Below are 18,918 nucleotides of genomic sequence, written 5' to 3'. Positions count from 1 at the left end.
CACTGCCCTTTTTTTCTGGACAACTGGGCAGGCATCAGGAACTCACCAGAATATCTGTCCTGGCAAAAATTTCGCCAGCAGCTGAAGGCACACATTAAATGTGCCAATTGTCAGAATCCTTTCAACACACAGCTCTTCAGGAAGGGATTTAATACTAGAAAGGACATGCAAAGAGCACAGTTTGGGACAGGGGAGCCTACTTTATTTTGCCCTAAGCAACACTTGATGGTTTGGATGGAATTCAGATTCAGAATAAAATAGGTTTGCCTTCAAAACAGATCACATAATTGGCTTTAGGTTTTAGTGCAATTTTCTTTTTAAATGGACCAAATCTTTAAGTTGCTCGTAACTCAACTGTTTGAAAACAGCAACAAACCTAACTGCCCCCAAGGAAATATATTCTTATCCTCAGACTGAGACACATAGATTGGCCAGCCAAGCTGCAATAGAAGAAAACTGCTACAGCAGCATCTTGAATTAAACAGCAACCAGCAGTCCCCAGACAACCCTGAGAATTGCAGATCTAAAGGTGTGACTTCTGTTTCACAGATTTACTTTGCATCAATCAAAACTACATAAAGCCCCATCCATAATATCCATTCAAAACTATAAAGGCAGTTTAGCAGAAAGGCACAGAAGTGATAAGGCATTAAGCTTTTATGCCTGTATTTTATATCTTGCAGCAAAGCAAGGCAACAAAGTAATACTTCCACAGTTTGCTCAAATAAAGGTTTAAACCAGCAATCTGATCTACTCACCCTTTCCACCGGTATCCAGGGAAAGTTTCTTAATGTCATCAGTCAACGTATCCTGCAAGTGGTCTTGTCCATGCTCTGCATCATTATCATCAAACTGAGCTTCTATAATGACATCTGGACTTCTAGCATCGCCTTTTGCCGTCTCTTGAGGAATGCAAGTCCCCAACATATCCTCGGGGACATCTGATTCATGCGTGGCTTCTGTTTCTTTGTCACTACCATCTGGCTTTATTACCTGAAGGACCAGGGGATTAAAAAACAAGAGGCAAGCTAAATCACTGGACTGAAGAAAGAAAACATTATCTTTCCTTTTTCATCTGCATCCCCAAGGAGCTGACAATGAATTGTGGGTGGCGGGTGGCACACTGCAATCGGCATGTAATTAGCCACAGATATTGCACAATCAAAAGCGGTACCTCACTAGGATAAAGACAGTACCAGCACAGCGTTTGCAGTACCTCAACTGTGACAATAATGTATCCAAGGCGTATCTAGAGCATAACCATACAGTTCCTGCCAAGCCTCTAATCGGCTCTCCAGAAGCTGGGAGTAAGCACAGAGAGGGAGGAGGATACACTGCAACTTAATGAGTTGCTTAGACCATTGTTCACCGAGATACACTAATCATCCTGGGAAGTCCCAAAACTGAAATGGTTCCAGTGAATGCTGGGATCATGTCAAAGCACACCTCTGGGAGAGCTCCCCAACACACAATTAGGAACAGATTGAAAAAGTACAGACCAGAGAACACGATGCCCCGTGACCTGCAGAAGAACTGGGCTGTGGCAGCTTGGTGAGGCACCAAGCTTTACACTTATTTAAGGCTTTGGTCTTTTTGTTAAAGGCACTCCATTATTGCTCGTACTTATACAAATCCCCCAATTAAATTACCAAGATGAATAAACTCAATTAAAGTTCAAATTACTTAAACATTAGCTAACTGATAATTCAGATAAGTAACACTGACCATTACTATAGGTTTGCCCTCACTTTAGTGCAGCAGTGGCACAGGGGGAGGAGAAACCGTATGTGTCCAAAATCATGAAGAACACATGTCCAAGTAAAGCAGACACCAGACCTGGATGGCATCCCTCATTGCATGTGACAGAGGCAGAAACTGCTCCATCTCAGGATATAATGATCAAAATGGTTGGTACCCTGCCTGGATATACATATGCCTTTACTGGCATCCTTCATTCAACCAACAGGGAGTTGCAAGCACATACCTGGCCCTGGAACCTAGATACAGGTTTTCATTTCAAAAGTGTTTCAGTTTCACTCAAGCTGTGGTACTTCCATGTGAGACTCAAATCAGTATGGAGTAAGAAATAACCTGCTATACATTACAATCACAAAGAAACTACCTGACCTCATTCCAATGCCCTGCTGGTGAGTGAGCTCCTCTCCAGCTCCCCTGGGGCTGGTGTCCACCAGGCAGGTAACTCCTGGAGATGTTTCTCCAAGGTCCCGCCAAGTCCTCAGCATTGCTGACCCAGTATATGACAGCAGCAACTCATGCAAACAGCAAGGCAAGAGAAGGACCCTTTAAAAAATGCAATTAAAAAACCCCAACTTTCTTGTAACATACTTCATATCATACAGTCACTAGAAATAACCATAAACAGCCTCAACAGGTCCTAGCTGAAGACAACCATTCCAAGTAATAAAAATAGAATCCAAAATGCTCCACAAATTATTGTTCAGTAACTAAAAAGCAAGTAGATCAAGTCAGACCTGTACAGGGAAGAGTTTCAAGGTTTTACACATACAGAGCTACAGTCATGCTTTCAAACAGTCCTCATTTCTTTGTAATCTTTTTACAATACATAACAGAAATAAATTTTAAAACAGAGTTGAATTCAAGACTTAAAAAAAACCCAAACAACTCAGATGACTTTACTTTGAACTCTTGTTACCTTTTGTGACTCTGCTTTCCATCTTTATTTTCATTTTTTAATATGTATATAATCTGTTACCATAGCAGATTTTGACTCAAACATTAAACTGTGACAAAAAAGGGAAAAAGTTTGGCAGAAGGTGGGAAAATGGCCGATTATTAAACCTGGCTACATTTGGTACATAAAATACTGACACACAATGGTCTGGGCAAGAACAGTCTATTAGATTAGAAAGCTGACACGGCTCCACACGCTAGTGACTCTGCCAGTGTGCCTATCCAAAAAGAAAACCAGTGTCAACAGTAATGTTTGGACCCTACCATGGTCAGATGGGGATGTATTCAGCTCTTAAATTTCAATTGCACCAGATGTGTGCAAGTGTGCAACTGCAGCAGGAGTTCATTTTCTTCAACCTCTTCAGGCTTTGCCTGCATTTCTTTCTCTCCAAGTTGTTCTTTGGAGAGCGTGAGATGTGTTTCATGTGCTAAATTACGAAGCTTTCTGTATGTGATGCAGCAAACAACATCAAATATAACTGAATGATGAAAGTGCTTCTCCAAAGGTGCAGCACTGGAAAGCTTGTGGCTGAAGAGCTTATTTTGCATTAAAGAAGGCAGCAGAAACAGATTTCTTTTTAAATGCTATATCCAAAAATTACTGTGCTTCCCCCAAGCTAGAGGATACACACTGCTGTCACCAGCTAGCAGAATACTCCAGTTGTGACTGTCTAAACCCCCAGTCACACATTTCCTTATTGCAAATGGATTTTTAAGTAAAGTTTTCCAGAGTCCACAAAACCATGACCTCTGTGCAGCGTAGAGCAGCAAAATGTCCAGCTGCTGGCAAGCATGGGTGACAGGATTTGTTTTCTTTTTAAGGCCAAGACAGCTCATTTAGGCTGACCTCATCCATAACAGAGTAGGGAATTTCACCCAAGATTTCTTACATCACACCAAAAATTTTGGGAAGCTGTACATCACAAGACTAGAAAGCTGCAAAAGACTTCATAAAACCGGAAGCTCAACGGATACAATTACTCCATGTAAGATGATCAGAGTTGCTGGCCAACATGAGCTCATCACACAGATTCCAAGGAGAAGGATCCTTATAAATATGATCAGCAGCAAATTTCACCATGATAGAAGAAGCATTTCTTATATGCAGCATCTTGGAAACCAGAAACTGATGATGTTGCACTCTTCTATTTCTTACTATGCTATTGAAGCTTGTGCATGACAAGATGTACAGCTAGAACGTACCGGCACTTGTCAGAGATGTGGAATAAATCAAACACACTATTGGCAAAGTCTACTGCTTACTCATATGAGCAGTAGAGAGCATCATCCTCTGTCAATGCAGCTGACTCTGCATGGACCCAGAAGAAAGGGATTCCCCCTTGCTGCATGTGTGAAATGTATGACCCTGCTACCATGCAAACACCCCAACGTGCAGGTTTACAGCCCCTTAAAGGATCTTAACTTCCTGACCTGGGAAGTCAAATGTTCAACCTTAAGGTTGTATTCTTTTCATACACTCTTTAATAATAACATTTTTTTTAATAAGCATTTTGATGCAAGTCAATTTATTTGAATGTGTGATCCTAAGAGAGTAGCTGAATAATTTTCTTCCAACTTTAAACAAATATCAATCACTGAACAAGAATCAAGTTTCTGCCCCACAATGACTGGTTTGTAAAGTCATAGCTGACCAAACACAAGATCTTTGAATGAAAATCCAATTTCAACCATAAATATAATAAAAAACAGCTAGTGGGCAAGAATATCCTGGCATGGATACGTATAATTTGGACAGCAGTGACTACCTCGCTGCATTTCAGCCCAGTCTTGAAGTAGCCATCAAATGAACTACTGTCCTTTTTCGAGAGGAATTTGTTCCAACAGAAAACTGAACTGGGAATCTATGCATCTGAAAGCACAAGGGTTACCTCCTGAGCTGCAGGAGAAGCTGTTCTCTCTGCCAGAAGCCATCTTGTATCTACCCTGTTAGTTCCAAAGCTTTTTGCAGACTTGCCACCTAAGCCCAGGCCTGTTGACTCTCAGATCAGGTATGGGGTTTTAGTTGTTGCCTCCTCAATGGCAACAGCTAACAACTCACACGATACTCTATAATCTCAAACTACTGAACCAGACCAGTGATTTTTCAATCAACTTTGAGCTATTAACCCCTCAGCTTAAGCCTGACACTAATAGGTTTGCTTTTCTTCCTTATCCATTTCTGATATTTACAAGCGATCCATAAATCCTCATAGATCTTAAGATGATACATGGATGACTGCTGGACTAGACAGAGCTGGGTGGATGCACATTGCATGGCTAAAAACTTTCCACATAGGGCCACCGTTTTCAACAGAAGCTTGTGCGCAAAGAGAAGTCCTCCAAAGGCTCTTGCAGGTAAGGAAGCAGGATAGTCTTCACCACCATTCTTTTGGACAGATTCAATAAAAATTAAATTCTTCACCTCACTCAAAATGCTGCTATTATAAAACTATTGTCATAAAGACACTGGGGAAAGTATGGAGATGATATAGCGTAACATTTCTTCTCTATAACTCATAATAATAAGCAAAATAAGCATAATATCATAAGCAAAATAGCTCATAATGCATAATCAAACCCAAAATGTCTAACTTATCCCAAAGATTTTAGAAATTAAAAGTCATTAACAGTAGACTCTCTTCACTGGGGCAGACAACAAAGAAGTGCCTCACACTGCTGTAGAAAGGTGTCAGATCCACCAGCAAGTGGAAGCTGAAGACAGATTCATAGCAGGCAGGAGCTCCCATTACACAGGGAGGATTGAACATGGAAACAGCTATAAAGGAAATAAGGTCTTCAGCCCAAGCCTATCTTCTGAGATTTGCAAACCAAGGTGAGATGCCTTTCATCCAAAAAAAACTTTGGTCAAACACAAGGCCAGATTTAGCTATAGACAAGTTATTATGCTCAATACTGGGTAGGGATACAAAGTTTAGGTCAGAGTCATTAGATTCAACTGCAGAGAGGACCTTGTAAAGCCACAAGTTTGAGAAAGAGAAACAGGTTGAAAGCAGTTATTTCACAAGGAGGACAGTGGGAAAACAGGGCCTTTGGACCAAATCATCTCAGCGTTAAACAGACCGTTGCTACCACAACACTGATACAAACACCACATTTCATACCAATACTGTGAACACCTGCATCTATTAGTCTCCCAGCTTTTGCCACATGAAACAGGCTGCACTTAAAAGCCGGCTCCCTAACGTTCACTCACGAGGGAGCAGGAAAGGAACCTGGCTAACATGAGGATGCTGTCACAGCTCACACATACATCCTACAGCCAAGCTACCATATAGCGTCACTTTTCTGAAAAGAGCAACCAAAAGCTGGCTTGCCCTAGCTCCTTCTTGGATAAAGAAAAGATGGCACTCCCAATAAGAGAAAAACCACCTGTCCCAAATGTTGGATATTTTTTTAAATCTTAATTCTAAATCACCAAAACACTTGTTAACAGCCCACAGGATAGCTCTTTTATTTTAAACAGCACATTACAGTTTACATTCCAGGCATCGCATTTGAACCAATAATCACACGAACATCCAAACTAAAACCTCTCCCTCTTGATTAGGAAAAAGCTACTTGCTGCTCTCCAGTGGGCTGCCTCTGTTGTTCCCAGATGTCACACCCAGTCGCTACAAAGCCAGACTGCTTGTGGATTCAAAGGAAAACAACCTGAGTAAACAGAGGCTTTTTGGAAACAACTTTTCACTTCTCAGAGATTTTTTTCTTATTTGCTCCCACTGCAGTAGGCGAGAGGTAGGAGAGAAACAAATCTAATGCACATCATCTCAAAACAAAAACAGAGCAACAGATCTGCAACATGCCCATCAAACCAGTTGAGTCCCCAAAGCCATCTCCCCTGTCCTTGCCAGCATCCTGCATCCTCCCTGCCCAGACAAACCTCCAAAGTGAGTTTTTAGTGCAGAAGTAATTCAAGTAATCAGACTGAGCACACAGGTTTAGTCCAGCCCAAGCAGACACAGCAGACAGCCTTACACCCAGGCTTGTCATGCAGCTGTACAAGTAACAGAATTTACTTCAGAAAAACATCCCTGATGTCCAAACAGCCACCTTTCTTCATTACTTCATCCTGCTTCCACCAACAAACCTCATTCCTGAACTGTTCCCTTATCTTCTTTGTGCTTCAGGCTGTACCTAAATATCACAGGTTACAGTGTCACCGCCAAGTCCAGCTCAAGTCTTTGTCCTACTACCTTGCACAAATAACCTGAATAACGAGTGGAAAAGCATCAAAAGGGAAAATTCTCAAGACTGACCTTTCTGAATCCCAAAGTTAAAACAAGAACTGTCTCCTCACCATTTATCTCCACTCCCTATCTGGTCTCTGACCCGTCATTTGCCTGTGAAAGCTCCCAGCTCACGTGGCCCCAGCCCCCATCCCACACCTACAATCTGCTTCCAAACATGTTGATCAACACCTCATCACCGAGCAGGAGACAGTTGCCACTGTCCTTGTCTCTCCTCAAGTCTACTCCTGCCTTCACCCTTTTCCTGACACCCCTCTGTGGTCTCCCCAGACCCATCTCTTCCCAGTCCAGCTCTTCCACTGCTGCCTTGAGGATACATAGTCCTAGGATCAGCATCATGTTCTCCTGGTTTCATTTCATCTGGTTCTCCAAACAGGATAAATTCAACAGCTCCAGCCATATACTCCTGGCTTTTATGTCCTCTAAAAACTGCTGAGAAGCAGGAAAAAACAAAAGTTGTCAGAAGGAGCTGCTCCCTATTCAGCATAGGTACCCTATGTGCTGTGGTACCAGTGGCATGGATCACACCACTCCAAAACTAGAGAAAGGAGCCATTCTGCCGCCTGCAAAGGAAGCATCTGAGCTCAAAGTGGACCCCTTGATCCAAGCTGCTTTGAACAAGAGGCAGTAAAGGCTCATAATAGGCATCTGGTAGGTCTGTATGATCTTTCCCAAGGATTACTTGGGAGTATCTCTGAGAGATATTTCTCTGGGCTTGAGAGGATTCACACTTCAGAGCTGTTCTGTGATATTTAGACGTACTGAGGGTAACAGTGTCAAGGAGATAGAGGGGAAGGACAGCATCTCCATGTCCATTTACAGGCAATGCTGCACAATCTCCCTTGTAGACAAGCCAGCCTGGTAGGGACTCCCAATTGCATTACAAAGAGCTGTATATTATTATAGCCAGATCAACAAACTTGTTCCACACTTTCCATCCCTGCTGCCACCCCCAGGATTTGATTTGGTTCTAAAAAAGCAGCCTCTATTTCCAGAATACTTACTGCTTTTGCACCAACCTTCCCACACACATTCCCCAAAACACAGGAGTCTCTGGAGCAGAAGAGATACAGCAAACACCTCATGTCTCAGCCAAAGCTTGCCAACCCATGCACTATTCTTTTATGCACCTCTATGTTGTCACACTTAAAGTGGTGATAAATATTTAGCCACAGCCCATCATCTGTACAGAAAATCTCTTCAGTGAGAAAAGCTCAGCCCCAGGGAGGTGCAAAAGATCTGGCTCTGCACCCAGCCTTTAACACCACCCAGGAATCAACCTTCTCCTCCACACTCAAGAGAAGCCAATGAGGTGCACATAGTTCCTCCATCTCCTACAAGCAAACCCTTTTCATAAAAGAGGCCCTTGAAACTGGCAGCCTCCCTGCTGGACCCCAGTGAAATGTTCCTTGTACCTTGGGTCTTTGTATTGCCTGCTGCTCACAAGACCTCCCACCTTGGTGCATCTCATGAGCTGAGTGTTGCACTCCAGGCCACAGCGAACTGGAAACAAGAGAGTAATGCACAGGGCCCAGCTAAGCAGCTGCCAGAACATATTGGTTTGAAACATCACAGAAAATATTCGGCTCCATATTTTCAACAGTAGCCAGGAAGAAAATGCATGGAACAATTTTGAGAACTGTTTTTCAAAAGTCATTTAAATCAAATTATGCCCCATCCACACTGGCAGCAAAACCCTTTCTACTAACTGGAACTGGTTTTCTTTTCTTTGCATGTGTGTTCTTTTCTTTTTGGTTTAAGGTTGTTGTTTTTTTAAACTGTCTCCCAGCCATCTTTTTCTGGTAATGTGGACTTGCACTACAACCCTACGGGAATGGGTGCCAGGACAAAACCTATGACGCACAGTCTTCAGAATAAATCACTCAAGAGGGGTGGATTAGAAGAAGAGAGTAACGTAAGGTTACATCTTCAAAGATGTGATTCTCTGAAATCACTGCATTTTCAGCAAACTACTGCAGAAAGATATCCTGTTTGTATCCGATGTAAAAAAGCAGATAGGCTTTTGGATTATTTGCAACTTTGAGACAATACCATGAATCAATATATATTTCAAAAGATGTAATTGTTACACACTGCTTGCATGTAATCAGAAAAGAATCTACTTGTGCTGAGTGTATATCATTTGAAAGGTGCAGTGCCAAGCAAATCCACAGTACTGGCTCACACAAACCTGAAGTATTATCCATTACTGACTTTTTTTTTCTTTTTAAACAATACAAGTACGTATGAAAAAATATTTCCTGGAAAAACTGATACTCTTTGAAGACTTATTCAACATTCATAAACCGAACAAGCCTGCACCCGCACGTGCCCGTAAGAGGAAAGTAGGTTGACAATGCAAACTAATCAAAACATATTGGAAGGGCTCTCCAAGATATTTGCATACCTATACCCCCAAGGCTATCTAGGTTTGAGGCTTTGTTGAGAACTCTGTAAAAATTATTCCCCATGTGCCTAAGAAAATCTCTTACTGGTGATCATCACTTTAACTCCTCAAGGCAGGAAACAACTCAACCAAGAGTTAACAGGTTGGGGCTCATGCCTTAAGCCCCTCACTTTCCTTTTTTTGTTCCCTTTGATCAGGCTCAAAGTGCCAGCTCCCAAGGGTCTCAGCCCTGCATATGTTTTGACACACTTTCAAAGCCCAGAATGGTCCACCTGGAACAAAGCACACACTGTTCAGGAAGTGCACGTGGGCCAAGAAAAGCAATAGAAATTTCCACAGTTAACTTGTATTACTGGTTGCCAATAAGCCTCTTATTATGAAAACCTGTAATTGGAAACTGCCATATTCCAGAACAATTTATGGAAGTTTTCAGAGTATATGCACCCCAGTGGGAACTTCCTTTGACTGGTGTGTTCCATTGGCCCAGGTCTGCTTATTTTTTTCACCCAGTTGGAGAAGAGCATCAGGAACCTAAGCATGTCACTACTGAAGCATCAGTGAGACACCCACTCCAGGAGTGCTTCAAATAGTCCTTAGCTCCCTAGTCTTCCCATTTGTTCATCTTTATGGCTGCATTCAGTCAACAGCTTGACTGCCCTATCTTTACTTCATTTTATTTTCTGCAGGAACAGTCTTGTACTTACATTGTGTTCAACCACTCCTTTGAGGACACAAGGCAAAATGCAGCTGCTCTGGGCTGAGTGCAACCTGCTATGTGTTCCCAAATCTCATCAAATGAGCCTGGCAAAATTAGATCCTGCTCCTACAGTCTCTACTCAGTCACACCAGGGAAAGTGACACCTGGAAAGATGAAAGTAAATCACACAAAACCTGTCAGTTTTTCCTTTGCAGATAGTTTTTTGATCTGAAGTTAAAGGGATATCATAACAGGTCCTGGAGACACATGGCATGAAACTTAGAGACTTTTAGCAACAGAAGACTGGACGTCCATTTAACACTACCTTTTCCATACAGGAGCCAGCAGGTACCGTCTGCCAGAGTGCTTCATCACTACATGCAGCTCCGTCCTCCAGGAAATGGGCTGAGACATCAACTGACCACCAGATTAACTGTATTTCAGCATGCTCCTGCTGCCAGTTCCAGTCGTGCACACCAAGACCACAGTGAATTCAGCACCTTCCCTATCACCCTGGGATCGGCACTGAAAGGTCTCTGTGCTCAGGGGAAGCTGTGGCAGAACAGGGACAGGCATAGCTGAAGAGGACCGTTCACAGAGGAAAGGAATTGCAGGAGATAATCCCTGCAAGCTTAGTAAGTGGAGGAAAAGAAAATCTGATGATACACTGGGGATAAAAAATAATGGCTTCCTCTACTGTTGAGAGCTTTCTGTGTCCCTTAAAGTCATCTCTGAAGAGAAGACAAGCTATGAGCCATAGTTACTTCTTCACGTTTGATATCAGCAAATTCTGACCCCAGAAAGAATCTCTGCAACAAATAGCACCAAGTGCCTGTGGAGGAGAAGAGGGAGATGACAGGAGCATATTTGGCTCAAAGACTTCTACAAATACACAGGCTAGGTTACCAAACTGGGAAGGTTCCCCACCTGTGACCTAAACCTGCTACATATCCACTTATTTGGGCTTCATGACTTAAAGACAGTTTCACTCAAATGCTCAAATTCCATTCCTCAAAAAGGAGTCCTTGAATGCCTGGTAAGAAAGTGCAGGTGGGACTGCTTTCATATTAACTCTCTACTGCAGCCAGTAAATCCCATACTTCTGTATCTATCATAGCCTCTCAACAGGTTCCTTATGAAGTGAGTAAGGAAAGTAATCCTGCTCAAGGAAAATAAATCCTGCTCTCAATTGCCCATGACTTTTGGTAAGTCATTCAAACCACCTCGCCTAGTTTGCACAACTTGCCACTCTGTTAGGCGGATCTGCATATTCTGTCCTGAAGACATTACAACTAAATATCACACATCTAGCAAGGCCAAGGCAGGGTCCAAGTATGAAGAAAAGGCTGAAACTAGCCAAGTAGCTGCATGGATATGTGGTGAAGCCACAAACACAAATACCTGAACAGTTTTCATAAATTAGCTATTGTGGGTTGCTCTGCTTTGAGGGTATAAAAAAAAAAACATTAAGGCAGCTGGAGGAGGGCAGGTGTCCAGAAGAAAGTGTATTCTTGAGTCAAAAAAATGGGTCTGATATTTGATTTACATGCAGATGTGAGGTCTAAAGCCTCCAACTACTTAACCTAGGTTCAAATCATTACTTAACTCCTGGGGGCTTATCAGAAACACTAACACACCAGTTAGCCTTGCTCCATTCACAGAAAGCTTTCTCTCTTCTTCCCACCCAGGGACTAAGGCTTAACCACACAGATCATGTTCAGGCTTATACAGCCATACATCTGACTTTCACAGCAGGTACTCACATAATCAAAGGGCAGCATTAGTATATTTACAGCTGCTGGTTGAAATGAAGACAGGATAGAAACAAATTTCCCACAGTTTCAAAACTAAAGCACCACTTCTTTTGTCATCATCGGGAGAAAAATGTCTTACTTCTACAAATAAACCGAACAGGATCATCACTGATCAGATCAATTACTGAATTCATATTTAAAGATGATCTGAGACATAATTCAGTTGCATCACACCTGGGAATATCATTAGAAGAGCAAAATAGGAGCCAACTCATGAATGACTCCACAGTTACAACCATAGCATAGCTACCTCTTCGTAAGTTTCAGGCATTTACTAACAAGAATTCTTGACAATGTGGTTATCCACACCTATCCAAAGGTTCACCCATTGGTCAAAACATTTTAAAATTGACATTTCAACTAGTTTAGAATCAAATTATCCGAAATGTTTACGTAATTATCTATTATCATAACAAAACTAAAGTTTTAATAAAAACTTCTCCACTGAACTCACCTCCAGCAGCAAAACTAGTTCACCAAGGTGCTCTCCATAACTACCTTTCTGCTGTGAGCTTCTTGTCACATACCTTCATCTATACGCACGCAACAGCAATGGTACCAAAGAACTAATCTCTTTCCAAAAGAGGCACAAACCTGCCACAACAGAAGTCATGCTAGAAGGAAAGGCACAAGAGCACAGTAACTGGACTGTCTCCAGGGTATTGGTATGTCTCGTTTCCCACTGAAGGCACAGGGTTCCACATACTGCTACCTCTGACAAAATGCTTTCTTTCCAGGATTGTTTCCCAGCTGTGCTCACTCACCCCAGTCAGAACCATGGACACACCACACTAAGTGCTGCACCAAAGCATATACAACAGTGTTAATGCTCAACAGAAATTTTACGAAGTTTTTATTAAAGACAAAACACATTAACAGGAGGAACAGATCAGACTAGGAAGACTACACGCAGACTGAAAGGAGCCCATCTTAATGGAAGCAAACTAGGGATTCAAGGTGTAGTAAAGATGCTTTTTGAAACAGATGAGTGATGCTCAGTGTTTTCCCAAGGACTTACGTTGCTGCAGTGTTTTCTCTTCTTCTAGTGAAAACAATCCATATCACCAGGTTTTCTCTTGAAATGGTGGCAGAGAAATGACTGCTGGCACGTGCGTCATATGGATCTGCTCACATTACTTTGTGACGAATCTTACTAAAAAGTGAGCACCTCAAGCAAAATGTCTGTAGCTCAGTTTGCTTGCATTTACTGTTAGCAGCATGGTATGCTTCATTAAAGTTCAAAGCACTGTTTATTAGAAGAGTAAAATGCATCAGAAATTTCCACCAGGCTTCTCAGCTTATTTTCATGACGTCAACATTCAGGTTTATTCAATCCACTGAAAATATACATTGATTAAAGATGGTCTCAGAGCATCTCCTGCAGCACTGGAAAACGCAGTAAATGGGAACAGCGTATTTTTACTTCCTTCCTTCCGAGTAAGATTTTCACCATTACCATAAACAAGGTATATCTCACCTTTGCAACCAGAAATTTAAACAGCCTCTCCCTGCAACGAGCACTGGGAAGCACTGGCTACCACAAAGTTTCCTGCTTCTTGATGCCAGATATCCTCTGGTTTGTTTTTTTCTGCCTGTCAATGAATGCTCTTTTACCAAAAGCTTTTCCACAGAATCAAAACTTAAGCTCAATTGTTATAACTCAATTTAAAATTTGATGCAGGGCAAGGGACTAACTCTGAGGGGTTTCTGTTGTACTACTCCTCTACAATCCAAGTACCACTAACAAGGGACTTCAGTGTATGCTTCTCCTCTGTAACCTGAACTTACAAAGCAGTCCAGGTTTTCCTTCTCTCTCAAAATTTTTTTAAAAGCCTTATTTGAGCTAAGATATTGTGTACAAGTTTTCTGCCAAGAACAAATTTTTACAACTGAGTTTTAAGCTCCTTTAAGAAAAAATCCAGAAATTTATAATGGAAACAGTGACAGTGCCCATAATCACAAGTACAGAAACATTATTGCGATAGGTAGTTCATATCCCATCCAAAAAAGAAAAGTTGGTGGCTCAACCAAATTCCACATCCATTCTGTAAAAATGGCCAGTTATGAGATCAGTAAAAGCAGGTGCAAACAAAAAATACTGGGGATTTAAACACTAATGATGGCAGCATAAAGCAAACACCTTGGTCATTAAACTCCGCCTAAGACTTTTTTTTAAAAAGCCTTGAATCACTTTATAACTCATTTCTCCTGGGCAAACTCCTCGCCTAGTGGTCATTACTGGCTAACTTGGCAAATCTTTGAGTCATGCTTCCAAATCCTAATAGCTTGGCCATTCCCAGAAATTATTAATCTACTCATTTATATTCAGTTCTGTCAGTTTTACCTCTTGGCTCAGCATGATGAAGCTCACCACTATACACATGCAGCTTGGACAGTCACACAAAAGCCAGCTATCCCCTTCTGACAGACTAAAGGTCTGCCCTACAACTTGCCATGAGTTCTTCCCTCTGCCTCAGGATAAGCTATATGTTTCAGGAAGAAATGGATGGCTGCAATCTGTAGCAAACTGGATCTTGCAGGCTATGCAAAAGCAGTGATGAGATACCTGCCACATTGCCTACTGGAGTTATACTTCCAACAGAAAGAATCAGTGACCACCTGTAGCATGACATTCCTCTTAATATTCTGAACACACTTCTAATTCTCTTAATAAATACGCAGTAAACACCATAATGCAAAGTAGCAATTCAAGAAAAATTATGTGCTTAGTTGTGTTAAAGAGGCACAAAGCTGAGGTGCTAACAAGCCACGTGGGAAAGCACCACACCATCAAGTGTTAACCCTATTCAACACTCTTGCAAAATGAATCTGAGAAAGGCAAAATTCAGAAGCACAGCTCAAAAACATGTGACTGTGAACTAGCCTTGACACCTGCTTATGTCATTAATGAAATATTTAATATATGAAGAACACTGGGTCTCCAAAAGTGCCTTAACCAGTGCTGAAATGTGTTAGTCATCCAACAAGAACTCTCACTTCAACACTGGAAATTACAGAACAAGGAAATCAAATCAAACTTTCACAAAGTTAGCCAGCTCAAACGCTAAGTCTGGACTGTGCTACCTGCAAACATTCATCACTAAAAATTACAGATGGGTAGTGTTTTTTTACCAGAAAGTCTCTCTCTCCCTTGCAATACACTCTGTACAATTACTGGACTCTGAGACAAGCAGCTATGCTGGGCTTTCAATATTCTTATTAAACAGGGCAAGCAAATTGCAAGCTGCTTCATACACATCTGCTGAACTCAAAGCAACCTTCACTTGTTCAGTCTTCACCTCTGGGTAAAAGTAAGTATGAGATGACATTTAACCATTTTCCTTACCTGAGTGAAGTTATTTCAAGAATAACTACAAAAGTAAACCGTAATAAAAGTAAATGTGTTAGTGATAAATTGTTTAAGCAACTTGACAAAAGAAAAAAGCTTAATTCGCGCCCAGCAAAAAGGCAGGCTATCCTGGCAAACTGAGAAAGGAAATTTGTCTTCATTACAATTATCTGTGTATCATTTAATTAAGCTGTTTCCATAACAACTTCTGTCACGTAATTTAAGAGGCCCTGAGAAATATACTCTTGAAACTCCACAAGTGACTGGACTAAATCTCAGCTCCACTTCATCACCAGGAAGTTTGGAAAGCAGCCTCTGGAAACAGTACGGCCGCTCTGCAACTCACCAGTGAGTTTGTTTATCTTGTAGGAAAAAAAAAGAAAAAGTTAGCCCTTTCACATACACACATTTTTATGATAACAGGATTTTCTTCACAGCTTCAAGTTAGGCACTGAAGTACTTTGTTATGATTAGTTTTATCACATTGAATCCAAATGCTCTGGATTATTAATCAACTCTTCTGACAGGTCTCCAATAACGAAACACGCCATGCAGCTAACAATGACTCACCATCCATCTTGAGCTGATAAAACAGTAAAAGACAGGCAAGTTCTCAGATCCTACCCAGGCAGCCCACAGCTTTAGGAAACCCCTCTCCACTTGCTTTCTCACCAGCAGAACCAGAGTATTTGTTGGCTTTGACATGGCAAACTTCCCACTTGCTTGCTCCCATTCCAGCCATAGGTGACAGATACCACATCAAAGATGACTAGTACCCAAAGCACCTACGTTGTTTTGAGAGCTGAGGACATGTGAAAAGCTAACTTCTTTTTCAAGTAAATGCCTTTTCAAGCAAAACATTAAGTCTTCCATTTCCTTTTTTGCTTAATCCCTCAAATTCTCTGCCTTGCTTTGAAATCTCTGCTCACCCTTTAAGTTAATTTGCTGCTGCACCATGTACCATGCTGTGCCTATGCCATAACACCATTACCAGAAGAAATCGCTTCACAGAGCAGTTTGTTCTCAGGCTGCTAGAAGGCCAAATTCAAATCCTAGTTCTCCACTTGGGAACCAAAGCCGCCAGTTCCATCTCCAGTTGGGCTGCACTGGGCCCTGGCAGCAGAAGATTGAGGATGCATACAGAGAATGTAAATGAAGGAGGTAACACAGAGGTAGATATTGGCCACGTGTGGTGTTGAACTGTGCACACACTCTCCCACCTCACTCCACCCATTCTCACCCACAAACTACTGAATAAAGTACTTTATAAGCCCTGACCCAATTACACAGCATTGGAGAAATCAAATCACACAAAGATTTTACACATTATACACTGGGAGTAACTGCAGTTATTGCTTAATTATAACAAGCTGGGAAATACTCACTCCATACCCTGCACATATGTGCTGTTAGTGGCATCAACGGCTCCACAGGCACCCTGCTGGGACAGCACACCCCCTCCCCCCCAAGAAACCCCATCCCACCTTCACTGCCCTTTTTGAAGTTAAAGCTTTTGCTGCACGCTGCAGATGATTAAATTACTTTGAGTCCCTGATCCAAAACAAATGAAAAGTGATACAGCTCCCAAACCGTCCGGTGATAAGCGTTCGCAGTGAAACAATTCAACGGAAGGATTTGGCTTGTTAAACATACAAAAGGTTATCGATAACCTACCGGCTCACACCGTGTCTGCCAGCTCCAGGGAGGGACGGCTCCTGCTCCCTAACAACACACCTGTGCTGCCAGCCATGAGCAGACAGGGCCAGGCACCCCCACCGAAGACATCCCTCCTCTAAGGGGCACTTTCCAAACACCTGAAGAACAAAGTCTATCTGCAACACAAACTTGACTTCAAACCAAGTACATGGTCAAACCTGCTTCCTTGTAAATCTTAACAGGACACCACCATAATAAAACTAAGTTACTCAATTCTTAACTAAATTTTCTAATTTGAGCACATTGTAAAGTTGTCCTAAAACCTCTCAGAAGTTACTTTACCACATTAGGAACAGTCCTACAAGAACAATTAAAATGTTCTACCCAAGCTCTGCAGTATGAATGGTTTCCATAATTTCTTAACAGAGTATTGCTTTCTTTGTCCAGCACGGTTCACACACCCTTAATTTATCAAACCCTTAGTCTAGGCTAGTTAAAAATAAAGCCAATACTTCAACAACTGGGTGAAAACCATTTCCACTTCTCACATCATTGAACTGTATGCCTCTTATTTTATCCTCTAATCATGAGTTTATGAGCTGCTCCCACCAAATTCCACTTCAAATGACACTGAAGCAAGCTATGAATTTGTAACTGAAAGATTCAACTTAAACATTTAATAGCTTCAAAACTGCCAACAATATAAAACAACGAACCAGCATAGAGAGATATATAGATATATAAACCAAGGATCAGCAAGCTCTGAAAGCACTGAGACCTGGCCTAAAAGACAAAGGTGCTATGGTGCTTTGAAATCAGAGATCAAGGTAAATTAATACACAAATCAGGCTCACTATAGACACTGTTTTCACCTGTATAAATATTTTGCAGCAGGTCATGTAAAACATACAGATATTGCAGCTGAGGTACAGTGAAACAAGCATGCTATGGGCCCCCAATACAAAAAGTAGTTTCTCTTATTTTTCTGTAATGATAAAACACAGAACTTTCAGAAGTGTGACTCCAGCATATTAGCTCAGAACCTTGCAAGCTACAGCTCATGTATCTATGCTTTTCTTGAGAATTCAAACTGCCCCTTTTCCGCTTAGCACTCAGAATTGCCACACAAAACCCAAAGTACTCTTGACCTCCACAGGGAGTGTCTCATTCCTGTCTAACATGCCAACAACTCCTTAAGATGAAGTTTTCCCATCACTGGCTCAACATGCTCATCTGTCACATCAAAACTGTCACATGTACTTGTATGATTTACTAGATTTTAAAGCTATTGGCTTCTAATGCATATTTGTTTTTCCAAATCAATTCCTAAAAGTTTAAACACATCCTGCAGACCCTGGGTTTTGGGGGTTTCTTTTCTCATAGCCATCTGGAAGCACACATGGCCAGTTTCCATCCTGGAGTCATTAGCTGCAAAGCTTCATCCTAACAGAAAATTCTTCAGGTAAGTCCTTCCACAGGTACAATAACATGAAATGAAACCATTTCAACACACAGCATTTTACTTTCAGAATAATCATTGAATAGACTTACCTCATTTTGTCCGTAAGACACTGACATCAAAATAAACCTATGAAGTCATTTTTCTGCCCAAAACAAGTTTTACTGTTGACCTCCACTCAGTTCTCTACGCTTGTAACACAGAAAGGTTAACTAAACTTTAGTATTTACACACAGCTAAGTATCCTGTAATGTATTAAGGCATGATATAAAGCTTCTTCAGTGAAAGTTTTTTTTAAAATAATCTCTGTCTATATTCACTTGCATTTATCAAAGACATGAACTGGGATTCTTAATTCTCAGCTCACTCATTTATTCTGTATTTACTTCTGCACAGTAAGAGTATCAGGAAGACCGTGCTGGAAAAATCTGACAGTTTGGGGGTAGAAATTTTTTCACAACCACATATCAAAGATAATTAATGCAGAGGGGGGATATTTCTATTGTGAAGAAAGGTTTATATATGTCTGGTAAAGAAATAAAGCAAGCTTCCTCTG

The 18,918-nt window shown here is 41.4% G+C and overlaps 1 protein-coding gene across 1 annotated transcript in view; it reads right to left on the bottom strand.

Moving 5' to 3' along the window:
• Positions 1-758: 758 nt before the first annotated feature.
• Positions 759-18,918, bottom strand: part of LOC103777313 — a gene marked incomplete at its 3' end in the record, with an annotated part of 56,216 nt that continues 38,056 nt past the window's right edge. The window contains exon 6 of the mRNA XM_008944866.1: positions 759-993. Coding sequence (XP_008943114.1) covers positions 759-993 — 235 coding nt within the window. The remainder of the gene's footprint in view (positions 994-18,918) is intronic.

Source organism: Merops nubicus, unplaced genomic scaffold, assembly GCF_000691845.1.
Source record: "Merops nubicus isolate BGI_N331 unplaced genomic scaffold, ASM69184v1 scaffold21187, whole genome shotgun sequence".
Lineage (NCBI taxonomy): Eukaryota > Metazoa > Chordata > Aves > Coraciiformes > Meropidae > Merops > Merops nubicus.
Note: the sequence above shows the minus strand (reverse complement) of the source record. Positions and strands in the feature narration are given on the sequence as shown.